Source organism: Patagioenas fasciata, chromosome 2, assembly GCF_037038585.1.
Source record: "Patagioenas fasciata isolate bPatFas1 chromosome 2, bPatFas1.hap1, whole genome shotgun sequence".
NCBI classification, from domain to species: domain Eukaryota; kingdom Metazoa; phylum Chordata; class Aves; order Columbiformes; family Columbidae; genus Patagioenas; species Patagioenas fasciata.
Window position 1 is genome coordinate 166,806,183 of NC_092521.1, and position 16,378 is coordinate 166,822,560.

The following is a 16,378-nucleotide window of genomic DNA, read 5'->3' on the forward strand; positions in this document are numbered from 1 at the left end:
TGCTGCCCTGTCTGCCTGCAGCCATCTACTCTGCAGTGAACCAACCACCTCTGCAACCAACCCATCAGTTCTGCAACCAACCCATCACCTCTGCAGTGAACCCATCACCTCCACAGCAAACCCATCACCTCTGCAGTGAACCCATCACCTCTGCAGTGAACCCATCACCTCCACAGCAAACCCATCACCTCTGCAGTGAACCCATCACCTCTGCAGTGAACCCATCACCTCCACAGCAAACCCATCACCTCCACAGCAAACCCATCGCCTCTGCAGTGAACCCATCACCTCTGCAGTGAACCCATCACCTCTGCAGTGAACCCATCACCTCTGCAGTGAACCCATCACCTCTGCAGTGAACCCATCACCTCTGCAGCCAATCCAGTCAAGTTGAAAGTGTTGAAGACACTTTATTGCAGTTAGCAATAGGACAAGGGGGCATGGGCTTAAACTCTGCCAGGGGAAATTGAGGTTGGAGATTAGAAAGCAATTCTGTGCAGAGAGAGTGGTCAGCATTGGAATGGCTGCCCAGGGAGGTGCTGGACTCACCGGCCCTGGAGGTTTTTAAACTGAGATTGGCCATGGCACTCAGTGCCATGATCTGGTCAATGGACTGGAGCTGGACCAAGGGTTGGACTGGATGATCTCTGAGGTCTTTTCCAACCCAGTCCATTCTGTGATTCTGTGATTCTGTGAAGAGAAGCCTTACTTCTTTCTGAATCAAATGAGCCCATTTCATGAGGATGTCTTTCCTCACTAAGGAGAGAAGAATGGGAAAGGCTGTTACATGGGTTTTTTTGGGGAGCCGATTTCTCTGTGTACGGTCCATGCTAGCCATAGTAGGTGCAATGGAAGGCCAGCCATGGTAGGTTCCAGTGAAAGGAACAACATCTGTTGCCTCATCATCCCCATCAGCCATGTCTCCCCCTAACTGTGTCCTGGTGCTCAATCTCTGCAATCTATTCACTTTTCCAGCATGATTACAGCCTTGGTGGATGCATGACTATGCCCAGAAATCTTCAAACCTGATATAGTAACAGAGGAAGAAAACAGTAGGAAATGGCAGAAACAACACAAAATTTCTCAGAACCTTCCACAAGCATTGTGCAAAGAGAATTCTTGCCTCCTTCTAGCTTTTGTTGTTCTGAAGAAAGAATGTTTAAAGCATTCACAGGCTGAGGTTATAGTAGCTCACCATGTACCAACTCTCAGCCGTGAGTACCTCTGTGGTTGGTCTTTGTCCTCCCCATGTTTGAAACAAGATGAATGTCTTTTGTCCACCTTTCTTTACATTGCAGGAGGGAAACTAGGTCTTTGTCCTAGTGATGCTCAGCTAAGAAATGGGCTTGTGGCAGTTGAAGTGTAGATGTTTTACTCATAATTGGGTTGTCACCTACCACGACACCTGGGTATGGGCTAAATGGTGCCAACTCATGTGACATCTCTTCTTCCAAAGCATACAACTTCTGTCGTAGAATCACAGAATCATAGAATGTCCTGGGTTGGAAGGGACCCACAAGGATCATCAAATCCGACTCCAGCTATCCTACAAGAAGAAGACATATTTGTTTCCTACTTCTACCCATCTGGATTTCAGCCCCTGATATGAAATATCATCCCATCCATACTATGGAACAGTGGGAAAAAAACCCAAACACAGGTTAAAATTAATGCTTTTTTTATTATTATTTTCATTATAAAGTTAACACATCTATCAAACTTAACTGGTAACAAAAAACAATTGTAAGACATCGCTAGTGTGCTGTCAGTAGAAAATAGGGTAAAAGCCAATGAGGTCACAAGCACAACAGCAGAGCAACGACACTGTCCCGATGAGTTATTTCCGCAAATATATACTCTTACTAATATATACATTTATTCATAAAATAAATAATCATAAAAAATCATCAGACTTAACAAAATACTGAGAAAAATAAAAGGTGACAATCCTACTTTGTACAATAGCTTTGGAATTTCAGGTTGTATCATACATGCAATCTGTACAAAGGGGTGCGCAGGTAGGGTGAGGGCAGGGGAAGGGTTACAGACGGTGATGTAGCTTTGAAGGAGGCGATGTAATCAGGCAGACAGTCTGTGGGAAGGGAAAGCAACAGTGAAAAAAAACCCACCCGCAAGAAGGTACTTGTCCTCGGCTGCCGGACAATCATGTTTTGTACCATGGGGGAATCCCCTGGGGTGCTACAGGTCTGTGTTTTATGTCTTCCACACTGCTGGTGGGCTTGTCAGATAGTCCAAAGCTACGACAGGTCTTGTTCGGGCAGGTTTTGTCCTGGGAGTGACAGAAAATGATGCCATAAGAGATAGATTGAGTGGATCTCCACCGAGGTTAGGAGGCATAAGGCTGAGCAGCAATCAGATGGGGACAGGAGAGCATTGGGGCAATCAGGTCTGGAGGAACACATGTCAGTGGGAAACCAGGGTTTCAGTGGGGAGGATTTTGTTATACACAGGAGAATTTTGAAGGTTTTTGGAGCCTGCCTTCGAAAGACTTAGGCTTCTTGTGCTTTCCAAGTGGTAGCAACAGGCGGCAAGTGCACATTAGGAAGGAACCTTGACAAGATGGTGTATTCCTTCAAAAACATGGGTGATACCCGGCAGCTTGCTAGCCTATGTCTGTAGCAGACTTGCCTTCAGGACTTTTGGTGGAGTGGAATGAATGGTGAGAAATAAATAAATACTAATAAATAAGAATAAAGAACTTTCAGAAGAAAGGAAAATGATGAAAGAATCTCCTCACACCTTCCCCACTCTCCACTTCCATGAAGGGCTGTCCAAGATCTCCCTTGGTCCACAGAACATGTATAAGAAAAACAAGGTCTAAAGAGGCAAAGTAAACCAAGTCATGTAGAAAAGACTCTTGTGACTGTTGTTCTTCAGGAGCATTCTCTATCTGGATGGTATTCCCATAACAGCAAGCTTTTGCCTGTAGGTGACTTGGTGAGACTTGTCCTTTTTCATTATGTGCTCACCAAGAGGAAGAGTAGAGATGCTCCCTTGGGGTCAAACCCATTACATACCAGTCAGTTAAGTGGATTCAAATAATTATTCTTACAGAATACGTCCACCCTCTGCTCCCTTTGATACACTTGTAAGTCTGGCATTATGGAAATTATGTCTGCTGATTTATATCAGTTTGAGAACAGAATTGAGCCCATACACAGTTTTCCATCTTAAAGTCTCTAAAAAACATGAGAGTTAGGCATCTGGAGTGGGATCCAGCTCATACATAAAGACACACACTTGTAGATGTTCTCATTCATGTGTCTCCATGTGACTTAGACATCTTAACACCCATATCTGATGGAGATCTAGTCACCACTCAGTGGAGTCCAGAGGTTGGTTCAGCTTTCCCTGGAATGGACACTTGCATTTGGCCAGCTGAATTCCTCTCTAGCCTCCACTTTCATTGACTAGGAGGTCAGCTGAGTTGCTCACGCACAGGCATCTATTGCCTTCTGAGATGCCCTGGGGCTTCTGCAACATCTATGTGGAGCTAACAGATACACCATAGGACTTAGGGGAAGGCCATACTCTTCCAGAGTAGTTTCTAGAGGCCAGTGAGATACCCTGGTGCACCTCAGATGGCTCTAGATACTTATTTCCAATAATTCAATTCAGTTCTAGACGATATGTTTAGGCAAAGGGAGCCCATTATTGGGTTTGTATGGGAGCTCAAGCACCTCCCTCACATGTAGATACCTGCATTTAAGCATCTCACCTTGTATTGTGAATCCCACCCCAGGTACCACCGCTTGGGAGTTAACTACTTGCCTCTCATTCGTGCTTGGGAAAATCTCCCCCTCCAAGGTGGAGATGCACCTCTGGAAAACTACAGAGAAGTTGGAGTAGAATGACTTGCCTGAGTCCACAAAGAGACTGGAAGTGTCAGGAATGAGGAATAAACACCCCATTCTCAAAATGGAGCCCACAGGAACCTCCGTTTCCCACCAAATGGAAGTATCTGCACCCTACAGGAGTCAACGGAGGCCCGAGGCAGGAAGGTCCTGTTCCCTTGCTGAGTTGTGATGATCTGCAGACCAGAAGCTTTTGTCAGAACACACAGGAGAGGGCAGGAAACATGAGAACGAAGGGCTAAGCCGTGAAGAAAACAATTCAGCAAAAAGCAAGCCAGATCCCACTACTGCTGCCTGATGAAAGAAGGGAAATCTAGAAAAGAGATTCTCCCCTACTAAGAAGCCCCTGTAACAGCCAATATTTAGCCTGAAGGCAGGTAGGAAATAGGAGATACATAGCTATGAAGGAGAGATGGGTTCTCCTCCCACCCAGCCCACCTTCTCTCCCATCATCTAATGCTCTCTCCGTATCTTCTCATCCAAACAGCTACTTTGGCACACGACTGTAGAGATCTGATTGAACATTCCCTGTCCCTCACTGTGTCACTAACAGCAGAGCATTGCCTTCTCGGCAGCCTCAGCTCTGGAGCAGGTCTCTGGAAGAGTCAGGAGTCATTTCCCTATGGGCAGCCTGTTTAACCAAATCCAACAGCTGGTATCTGCAGGACTGTTTGGTTCGGTGCCTTTTCATGGCCCTGCTTTGTCTTCTCAAAGAAGATATCATTAAGGCATCGATGGAAGTCCAAAGTAATTTCCATAGTGCAGAACCTAGGACTGGATTCACAACTCCTACCTCTTGCAGAGTGCTCATGCTGTAACCCTGAATATCCACAAGAACATCGGCCTCAGATTTTCATCACTGAAACCCCTCTTTGACTCTAAAAAACATGACCTGAAGCTCATAGTGTTTCTCCTATATTTGAATTTAAGGATGGGGGCATGACAGGCATATGAACACACATGATAAACATATTATAATCCATGAATGCCTCTGTGGGAATATATCTGAAAATACCAAAATATTTTAGATCGAGTGGCAAAAGAATTTGCTCTCTAAGATTTGCTAGTGCAGAAATCCTGCAATGCTCAGCTAAGACCACAGCACTTCTGTCTGCAGGGCTGATGTGGTTGGTGCTGGCTCAGAGATTTCTGTACCAGATCAGAGATTTCTGTACCAAATCTCAGTTGCCTCTGCAGTCCCCTCTTGAGATTGAATTCTGACTGCTTTAATTCTGCACATGAAGACCCTTGCAAGGAGTGGAAACAATTCTGGAGACTTCAAAATGCTTTGGAAAAGACTGTCAGTGTTGAGCATGACACTTAGCCAAAAGAGATACCTCAGGGATCAAGTATATAGAAAATGTCATGGATTTCCCTCCCCCTGTTTTTCTTTTCTCTAAGAAAGAGAAACTCACAAACTCTAAAATGGAAAGAAAACAAGAAAAAAACTCCTAAACTTTCCATTTCTTTCATAGAAAGGAGATGAGGCCAAATTCATCGCTCACAGGTAACTCCACTGTATTTGATGAGGGTGGATGTGGAACTGATGGGGACCATCAAAACCATCTGTTCAGTTAAAGAAAAGGTTGGGTAGCAGCATGTAAGAGGATTGAATTATGTTCATTTTTTTAATTTTTATTTTTCACATATGTTACTTGGTTGGATGAATAAGTGAAGACCAAAGGGAAGAGCAACACAGATCATGAAAGTTGAGTTGGCCAGCTCTGATTTGTGGGAAATGAATTCTCTTTTCATCTTGACTATAGACTGGTCCATTACCCAGCTCAACAGAGATGAAGTTTTGACAGAAACCCATTTCCAGACAAGTGCACAATTCAACTGTCTACATGTAGGCACTTCGGGTCATTTTGGACACCCTACAGTCTCTCCCTGACATATCTGCCCAGATTTAAGGCCTGTGGGAATCATCAAAGCAACAGCTGAATCCCAATAGGTTATTGTAGAGCACATAAAATGTCACCAGATGCTTACATTATTGAGTGAAACCCTAAGTCCTCTCCACAAGGAAGGCCTGACGGTTTTCACAGAATGGGAGAACCTGAGGCAGAAGACAGCTCTAGGATGAATTTAGACCTTCTCCTAAATGAGTGTAAGTATGATGATGTATAAGGAGGAATAGCACCTCACTCAATATTTCATACCAGTACAGTGACAACCTTAGCTTGCAATATCTCACGTAGGCAATGGAGTGAGATCTTAGTTTTCCAATGAAAATTCATGTGCATTAGGGAGCAATGGTCCAAGTTCCTCCTCCAAATCCATGGGATAAGACTCAGACCTCACATGTGCACTCAGCATGCTCCCAGATCCCTGGCGGGCTCTCTCCCTTCCCTCCTCATGGTTGGAAAGAGTCAGACCCAGGACTAGGGCCCTCAGATGTATTTGGAGTGATTAACAGAATTCACACAGGCGTTTTTCATTGTCTTTAGTAGCAGCTACTCAACCCTTTACATTATATTGTCGTGGTGAATGACTAATTACACAATAAAACCAAACAAGTATGCATAGGCTTCATTAGAATGGGTGGAAGTCCCCAAGTACTGAGCTGTATCAAGCCTGACCCCAGCTTTGGATGAAGGAATACAACTTCCAGCCCATCTCAGCTGATGATCAGATTGTAGCTTCACCTCCTTGACTCATGGTGGACTTCACATCATCAGCCTTTATCCAGGAGCTCATCATCTAGTATGAGCTCATCAGCTAAAGTCAGAGGAAAGACAGAGGTATACCCAGAGGACAATTTACCCAACATAGCTTAGATACCATCCTAGGCTATAATGAATCACCTTCTGGACTTGTTTCTTGCAATTGATCCTAGGAGAAAAGTAGATAAACAGCTTAGACTAGATGACATGGCCAGATGAAATAAATTCCCCTGCTGCAGTCAAAATCTGTTTGTTCAGCTTGAGAGGCGATTGCTCAGTAAATGTCTAGTTTTTTTGTTGTGTGTTTTGGTTTTTGGTTTTGTTTGTTTGTTCCCCCCCCCACCTTCTTCCCAAGGAGTTTCACCTGCTAGCAATGTTGGGTTTGTTTCTGGTGCAAAAGCAGAAACGGTGGATGTTAGCATGCTGTGGATGTGCTGGGGTCAAAGTCCAGCTCCCAGGCATGGAAGACAAATCCTTCAACCCATTTCTTCACCAGTGTGGTATAAAAGAAGGAGTTTGAAACTACCTTGCTTAAAAATATTAGGGTAAAATCAGTTGTAGGTGTGATCCTGCTGAAGTCAGTGGATTGACAGGGACTGTGACCTGCAGTGATTTGCATCCTCACCATCAGGGATACCATTAACTTACGTAAGTACCTGGTGGGACATGTCTAACATGTCTTGCTGTGGCTGCTAGCACTGCATCATATTAAGTAAATCAGACATATTCCTTGTCCCATCTGTTCCAATTCATCAATGTCTCCCCCACATATATGGTTTTCTTCAGCTTTCTAGAAAGCTTGTGTTTGAATATCGGTTATTGTAGCAATATCCCCCTGCAGTGGCTTCCTTCTCTATTTGCCATAATAACCAGAATTTCCTTTTCTCCCAGACTGTATTATAAAAAATCAGCCATGTCTCCATTAATTGGTCCATCTCTCAGTTTTTAGTGATCTATTGCTTTCTACCAGTTGGTTGCATCCGTTGGGTGCAACATTGACGTGTACAGATATGATTGATTGGTTTTCTCCTCCTTTCTTCATTGTCTCTCTTGATCTCTTCCTCTCTTCTGTGTCTCTGCTCTCATTTCATTGCAGTTTGGTTTAATTATATATATATATATATTTTTTTTTTTTTTTCAGACAGTAATAGAAGTGCCTCCATCAATAAGCAAAGCTTGCTTGTGCCCTTGGGCACAGCCCTGAGACAAATGGGTGATGCACAAACTGCACCAGCCTTGGAGTGGTCCCAGGAGACGCCATGACTCAGAGTCAACCCTTGGAGGCATCATTTCCTCCTGTTTTCCCTCTGATGGGATTAAGCTCTGTTTGTTCCTTGCCTCTTTTGCATACTCCCTCCTTTGGTTCCCGAGAATAAGCAGGGATAAAAGAGCACTCTGGTTTCTCTACATAGACATCTAGGTGTGAACGAGCCCATAGCCATGATTGCATTGCCATGAAAATACTCTTACGGGTTGCTGGGAGTTAGATCATGCCTGATTTCCCTTCCTGTACTGAAGAGGGAGAAAAAATGCCGATCCATTGTCCTTTTCCCAAGATAGGAACCCACAGGTATGGGTAAAGCAAAGAGGACACAGGACAAGTGCATGATTCACCACTCATTTATGCCAATATTGACCAGGAGTAACTCAAGCAGAGTTACAGTGTGATAAATACCAAGGTGATGGGCTGAGATTCACACCTGACACCCAGATGGCTGAAGAAGCCATGGTGTCCATGGGGTAGGTGGGAGCTGTTTCTGCAGACTGGGAATCCTGACCTGAAATCAGAAGCAGGGCAGCAAAGACAGGGAGTCAGAGGTGAACAGCAGGGATGGGGCAGCGCTGCAAAGCTGGTATTTGTCTCTATGTCCAAGCTTGCCCAAAACTCTGAGCCGGTTCAGTGTCTGGGCTTTGTGCATTTTAATATGTGTCACTTTCAGAGGTGGGAATGGCTGTAGAAATTAGGTGTGGAACAAAATTCAGCACGAGTCTCATACTGTTCCAGCTTGTGTGTGTGGGGGTGGTGATGCGTTGGTTCACCATCACTTACGTGAATGAGTGACAAGCAGTCCTTCAGAGTCATGTTCCCAACAGACTTGTGATCTGAGGCTTATGCTTAGTGCCCGGGGGGAAGCCTGAATGAGGTGCAGAGAGCGGATGGACTAAGTGCACTTTCTGCTGTTTCTAACGAGGTGGGTTCCTCCCCTACAGGAGCACGCTGGGATGCTGAGGAGCTGCACGTCCCACTCCCAGCAGCGAATGTCCAGCCCCAGGACACTCACTCTTCACCGGACATTTCCAAGGAAGACTCATTTGAACCATGTGCCAGGCCACAGTTGGAGCAACATCTCCATCCGTGGTACTGCCTTCTTGATGCACACACCAAGTCCTCTTCCAGATCAGGCACTGAACTTGTCCATACCTTGCACATCACCTGTGTGCCAACAGGGCATTTGCAGGAAACCGTCAGCAGTTCTCTGTCTTTCTCTCCTTCTCCTTTCCTCCCTCTCCACAGGTGTCACTGCATCCTGCGTCAAAACTGGCAGAAACTACTGTGCTAAAAAGTTCACGCAAAACCCTGCCCGCTCTACAGCTCTATTAAGTATTTGTAGACTTCTCTGGTTCCAGGGCAAAAGCAAAGGAGCATTCGCATTTTTTTAAAAAAAATCATTAATTTATCTGCTTTTCTATTTCTTTTGCTGCTGTTGTTGTCGCTCATGTTACACACAGAGCCTGTCCATTTGGGTAGGTAGATAGATCTCAGAAAGCTTAGTGATGCTGTCCAACACAGCCTCTGCCAGGCCGAGGGAAAGGGAGATACTCAGGAAGATGCAAGTCTTTCAAAGGACACTTAATCACACGAGTCACTTCGGGTGGGCGAGAGCAGAGCAAATCCATGCTTTTGCTGATGCTCTTCTTTCCAGCTCTGTGTTCTCGGCTGGTTGAAAAATCACTGTCTCCTACAGGAGACATCATCGGGGCGCAGCTTGTGTCACTGCCTGATGTACCTCAGGATAGCCCAGAAGTCATTAGACCTATTCTATCCGACCAGTCTTAGCCTTTTTTTAAAAAAGTTTTTATTCTTTTAATATCAAAAAAAGTAGACTTCTCTCATTTTTGCCTCAGAGGAAGTAGGCTCGAATCTGTTTCTCCACCCAGAGCCCAGCAAAGGGTTTTTTGCCTGTTTTATTTGCACGTGTGGACATCGTAGACTCGTATGCACTCCTGGCAGCGGACGTAACAGCACCAGTGGAAGATACAGTGGCACTTCTCCTTCCGTTTCTCAGTCCTCGTGTTGTGCCCGCGGCCGCAGCACAAAAGGTCGCAGCCGTCAATCCCGTGAGAAGTGACATTACAGATCCTGTCACGGGTCCCAAAGGAACCCGTCTCAGGGTTGGGCTCACAAAAGTTCGGTGAGTTCTCGTAGTAAACCAGGTCCTTCTCAGTTGGAGCCTTGAAGAAGTTGTACTTGGGCCTGAGGGTCTCCACCCAGCCGCGGGATTCTCGATGTTTCTCCACCACCATTTCAGAAGCGCTGTCGTACTTGTCCTTGAGGTAGTCACCGATGACCCTGAAGTCTGGCTGAGACCACCAGCAGGTCTTCACTTCGCAGCTGCCCGAGAGGCCGTGACATTTGCACTTGAGATGCATGAGTTCAATAATGGACTGAAAGAGAGGAGAGGGAAGGCAAAGAAGAAGGAAGACATTAGACTGTATTCAAAACACATATTGCATCCTGCTATTTAGCCAGAGTTTCCTAAAGAATTGAGGTGTTTTTGCAGATAATTTTACACACTTATGAACAAAAATCACCTTATCCTCTAGTCAATGCCCTGTATAGATGCTGGGTCTGAGGAAGATAAAACCTCTGCAACTTTATTGTTTTCAGTGACCGTCTCTGATGCCTACCCCAACTTTAAGCATCTACCAAGTGCTTTCACTAAGGGCCGAAGAGATTTCTGTGCATGCTAACGTCTATCTTATCAATGTTCATGTGTGAATGCTGCAGTACTGTCACCCAAAACCACAACTCAGACACATCTAGGCAGAGAAGCGAAGAACACACAAATCTACTGAAACAATGTCTTCGTAAATGCAATATACAACTATTCTATTGGAAATTAAAGCAATATGAAATATCCTAGCTGTCTATCACAGAATTCCTTCTTTTACACACATTTCATGATTACATAACCAAACAAAATTCTAGCCTTGCTGTGGCTATGTTCAGAAACCTGAAAAGCAATGTGTTTTTGTTTTTAAAACAGGTTTATGATTTTTCTAAAACCATTTCAAATAATAAAAAAAAATAGCAGCCCAACTTTTGATTTTGAAAGGCTCACACATAAAACCCTGTCCTGGAATAAATGGGAAGGTAATTATTGATCCCAGAAGTTTTGCTTTTGCCTCTTACAAAATCATTCTAAAGGTTTCTCGAGGTGTTGCCCTCCAGTACTCCGAGGTGGGAGATAGCCTTATGCAACTTGTTTGATAATCTGCATTTTCAGGCTGATCAGCAAATTTCTGGGTACGTGAACAGACTAGCGCCAGCCTGAGTCCAAAAGATTTGCCATGAATCAGCACCTTGGTGCTCACCAGGTGCTTTCCTGTGTTATTTACGGAGTATCACCCACCGCAAAGGCGGCGGTAATTAGCGATGAGAGAGAACCACAAAACGTTTGGTTCATATATTCATGCTGAACTTAATCAAAGCTTCTGGCCTAGTCGTAGGGGTTGAGTTCATATGGGAACTAATAAGAAATATTGCCTATGGGTCAGGTTTAGCTGGAAACACTTCAGTATCGAGGCCTGGAAGATCTGTACCACGCGTGCTGGCATGGTGAGAATGGAAAACACTAGTGCTTTTTAAAACAATAGGATTTCAGATAATAGTGTGACATTTGCTCTCTGATCTCTTTGACACCTGAAAAATGCCAAAAAATAACTCAGTGTGAAGGAATAAGGCTTACGGTAAAAAGACCTCCAGGCCTGTGGTCACAGGGATGTTTGTTCGAAGCTCATTTTTTCCCAAGAATTCTCATTTAAGGGAAAATATCTCCTTTCCACTCTACCCAGATTCACCACAGCCCTCTTTATCTCATCTATCCCAGCAGTTGCCACCAGCAATGTGTGATACCTTGGGGTACATGGAATAATTTGGGCCAGAGCTGGAGGAAACCATGTTACTTCTTGTAGGTATCTTCATTGTGGACAATTTTTGCTTCTGCTGGTATTTCATTTTGAAGGGCCGTATTCCCTACCAGCTCTCCTGTGGTGTGAGGTGCAGTAACTCCATCAGGATTTCATAGAATCCCAGAATGTCAGGGGTTGGAAGGGACCTGGAAAGTTCATCCAGTGCAATCCCCCCATGGAGCAGGAACACCCAGCTGAGGTTCCACAGGAAGGGGTCCAGGCGGGTTTGAATGTCTGCACAGAAGGAGACTCCACAACCTCCCTGGGCAGCCTGGGCCAGGCTCTGACACCCTCACCATGAACAAGTTTCTTCTCAAGTTTAAGTGGAACCTCTTATGTTCCAGTTTAAATCCATTACCCCTTGTCCTACTATTGTTTGTCACCAAGAAGAGCCTGGCTCCATCCTCGTGACACTCACCCTTTATATATTTATAAGCATTAATAAGGTCACCCCTCAGTCTCCTCTTTTCCAAACTGAAGAGATCCAGCTCCTCAGCCTTTCTTCATAAGGGAGATGCTCCACTCCCTTCAGCATCTTGGTTGCCCTACGCTGGACCCTCTTCAGCAGTTCTCTGTCCTTCTTGAACTGAGGGGCCCAGAACTGGACACAATATTCCAGGTGTGGTCTCACCAGGGCAGAGTAGAGAGGAAGGAGAACCTCTCTGACCTACGGACCACCCCCCTTCTAATACACCCCAGGATGCCATTGGCCCTCTTGGCCACAAGGGCACAGGGGTTTGATGGTGTCCACCTGAGGAGTTCGCACTGAACTTCTAACCTGCCTGAGGACAGCAGTTTCCTCACACAGTGCAGCTGTGTTGGCTCTGTTATAGCTCACCGCACAGTCGTATGTCCTGATGGACACGTGTAAGGCTGTCTCCTGAGGGAACAAGACCATATAAAACTCTTCTGATTACAGCGAGTTATCTTTCTTCCACTCAGGGATAAACTATCGCAAGTTTACCATATGAGAAACAATTCTGTTATCTTAGAGGAGCTATGGCATGGTCTCCATTTGCAAGAGCTTTTACAAATTATTTCCCATTTTTCTGGCATTTATGGGCTATTCTTGAGATGAAAAAGAGCATGTTCTCTTGCTGGGATTGTTCCTCCTTGTGGCAAAAGATCCACTGTGTGTGAGGCAGTCATTGTGATGAGGGCAAGATTTTGTGCTTTCGGTTTCGTTATTTATTATACTCTGTGACTGAAGTGAAAACACATTAGCTGTCTTTGGGTCATGGTCCAGGTTTAATCAGGAGGTACCAGAGTCACAGTCCCTCTCATTTTCTTTAACTACTACCTGGGGAATGGAACAGTGTTGAGAAGAGGGGTGGTGGGAAATGCTGCCCTGCTCTTCCCTGCCCTCAAACCTATAGAGCAGGGTTGGTGGTCCCAGGGGAATGGACAGTTATACTAAAACTAGGATTCAGTTGCCCAAACACATGCATCTAATTCCATTTGTGAGCTCTAGTAGTGTCCAATGCATCAGTTAATAGATAGTGGAGGATCTGCAGGACACCCAGTCTTTCCCAGTAGCAGCTCATGGGCAGGCTGGATACTTCAGGATATCTCAGTTTACATTAAAATGCCTTTGCTTAAGCAGCTGAATCCTCCCCACAAGCTCTGGTCCATCTCTCCTAACTTCAGATATCTACAGTATGGACATCTCTGGCTGTACATCTCACTTTCTTCCTACAGCCAGCCAAGGTGGACAGGTGGACAGTTAGGGCATCATTGACTGAGATATTTCAAATTACTCCCTCAAGCTGGGATCAAATAGCATCCTACACCTGTCTGAATTGATCCATTCTCTATAAAGACAACTGGAACACTGACTCCAAGGTAGACGTTTACATCTGAGTGGGCAGATTTATAGCTTTCATAGGTCAAGTACACCAATCACTTCCCTGACAAGAACTATCGTAGGGCAAGTATGATTGTTTCATGATGTAAACCAGCCCAGAATTCAGTTTGGTTATTCCCTCCCACTGTTCATTGTAAGAAAAGATTAAAGGGAGATCGAGAAAGGAGAAACTAAATGTCCTTACGGTCCTTCCAGCTTCATTATTGTGCCTGTTCATGGCCGATCGGGCATCCGGTCTGTTCTCTCGGGCGTCCGCAAACTCCCGGGACACCATGCTCCCAAACTCCACGTCCTCGCTGCAGCCCCCCCATTTCCAGCCCTCCCCAGGAGAGCCCTTGTGGCGGGTGTCGCAGCCGCAGATGGTGGCTGAGCCCTCGGCGCAAGCTCTTGTCACCGCGAAAGCCACTCCGGCAGAGGCAATGGCGTGGACAAAGGCTGATTCCCTGGTAGCTGTGGAAGAGAGAAATCAATGAATAGTGGCCAGTGAAGGCACCATGCATGGCTACGATCAGAATACCTTATCTCCAGTGCATGGCAGAAGGACAGGAAACTCTCCTCTTCCCTGTGGTCCGGCTTGGACCTACTCCAAAGACATTTGCTTATACTAAGAAATAAGCTTCTTGTGTAGACAGGACCAGGCTTGATTCAAGGTCAGCCAAGAGGTGTCGACTAAGGTCATCTTAAGGTCTTAGGATGGGGTCATGGCAAAACAGTGCAAACCTGAGCTTCAGAGGCCATATGGAATATACTATATGGAACTTTGGAGGCAATGCACCCCATAGACGTACCCTGTGCTACAGTCGTGGTGTCAAATGTGCAGAATTTGGGCTGTGTTCCCATAATAAGGAAAATGAAGGTCTACACTTACTGACAGCCTCCACCCTCAGCGGTGGGACCAGCACCAGTTAAAGCACCTCCTTTTCCTTGACTGGAAGAGGTGCTGATGGCTAGAAGGTGGGAAAATGCCAGGATGGACAGATACTCCCCAATCTTCACTATGTGAAATAAACATTGTCCCCACCCTCCATCATCAGGCCACCTTCTTTTTTCTAGGCTGTCTAGCTCCCTTGGCATTCAATATATGGCATCTTGAACCTACCCAAAACTTTGCTCACTTGCCTAATTAAGGTGACTGGGAATGAACTTTCATTTTCTGCCCATTGTTTCAGGATGGACGGGTGAAATCAACCAAAAGATTTCATGGTTGGGGTCTGAGGAGCCATGGTCTTTTCGGAGACCTTTCCTCACAGCCCTTAATCCTAGCTGGACCAGGGTGGGGAAGGGCAGCTCAGCATTAACCTGTCTTTCCTGAATGCTAGTGTTTTTTCTACACTGTGCTGAAATGAAAACCAAACATTTCAAACTGCTTTGCGAATGGGCAATATACCAGAATATCCGTTTTTATTCTCCAACCCCCCAGTTTTAGTCTCATTGTTTCTTCACTCACTTGAAATGACCCTGGAGTTCAACACCACATCTCAGAAAACACGACTGTTATGTTTTTTAGCTTCAGAAAAATGACATTTTTATCGTGAACAAGGCTATTCTCAAATCCTTGAGGTCGTTCTAAGAAGATACATGGATTCTGACAACTGGTCTACCTTAACCTACACCATTCCCCTCATTAACTCGTCTCGTGCCTATAGGCCAGTTAGCCATGAAAGCAGGTTGTCTCTGACACCTTTCAGATCCATAAAGGCAGGTCAGGTTTTCAGTTGATGCATCTTCGCCAGTTTCTCCTGAGCTTTGCATCAGCTGATGAGGTGCCTCCTCAAAACCACTCAAACCTTCTCTGCAACATATATTGCTGATCTGAGCTTTCCCTGGGCGTTTTGGCTTAATCTTTACCTTCAGGATGCTTCCAGGCTTTACTAACACTAGGAGAGTTTAATATGCCAAGCCAAAAAGCCAACATGTTCTAGGGGAGAAATCAAAACTGCATGCTTGCAGAGCAGTCCAGGCTGGATTGAAGGCTTAAGCAAGAACTTGTGCAGCACTACTTTGCTTTGGGAAGACTACCAAATACAACAATATGCAAATCAAATAATGTGCGTGAACTTACAAGCCGAAGCTATGAGCAATGTCCTGGAATATGATGTCAATGCTCATCATGAGGCTAGTAAGTCACTGAGGTCTAGAACCAAAAAAAGGAAAGTGGAGGAACCCTCAGCTCCACAATGTGATTTTGAAAAACCCTTGTTCAGCATCTGTCCAGCCTGGAGGATCCCAGGTTCCTGCAACTGATGACCATACAGTTCCTGAGCTGTGTGAAAGCTCAGCTTTTCAGAGTGAACAGATGAGTCCAGTTCTAACAGGACTGGGGACTTAGCATCTTGCACTTGCCTAAGCCCAGATGGAATCCAGAAATCAAATCTTGGGGGTAGGAGGCTTGGTGTGGTGTCTCTGAGGGCATTAATTACCAGCCCTGTGGTCTGTAAAAGGCAAAGGCTTCTCACAGAAGCCAGTCAGATAAACTGGTGGGATGAATGCCAAGGATATAGTGCCTGACCAGAAGATAGCTAACACAGCTTCCACCTCCTCCCATTGTGGCCCAGTTACTCCTGAAACCTTTTGATATGCTGCTGTGCCATGGACAGGAGAGGAAGAGGATAATTCTTCTTCTTCTTCCTCTTCTTCCTCTTCTTCTTCTTCTTCTGCTTCTTCTTCTTCTTCTTCTTCTTCTTCTTCCTCTTCTTCCTCTTCTTCTTCTTCTTCTTCTTCTTCTTCTTCTTCTTCTTCTTCTTTTTTGTCTTTTTCTTCTTCTTTGTCTTTTTCTTCTT

At 45.2% G+C, this 16,378-nt stretch overlaps 1 protein-coding gene across 1 annotated transcript in view; it reads right to left on the bottom strand.

Annotated features, from left to right (window-relative positions):
- Nucleotides 1-1,755: 1,755 nt before the first annotated feature.
- The window catches only part of WNT3A (Wnt family member 3A), a 99,625-nt gene continuing 85,002 nt past the window's right edge, over nucleotides 1,756-16,378 (bottom strand). Inside the window, exons 3-4 of the mRNA XM_065831301.2 lie at nucleotides 13,783-14,048; nucleotides 1,756-10,207 (exon numbers count right to left, since the gene is read on the bottom strand). Of these exons, the coding sequence (XP_065687373.1) occupies nucleotides 9,728-10,207; nucleotides 13,783-14,048 (746 nt within the window). The 3' untranslated portion in view covers nucleotides 1,756-9,727. The remainder of the gene's footprint in view (nucleotides 10,208-13,782; nucleotides 14,049-16,378) is intronic.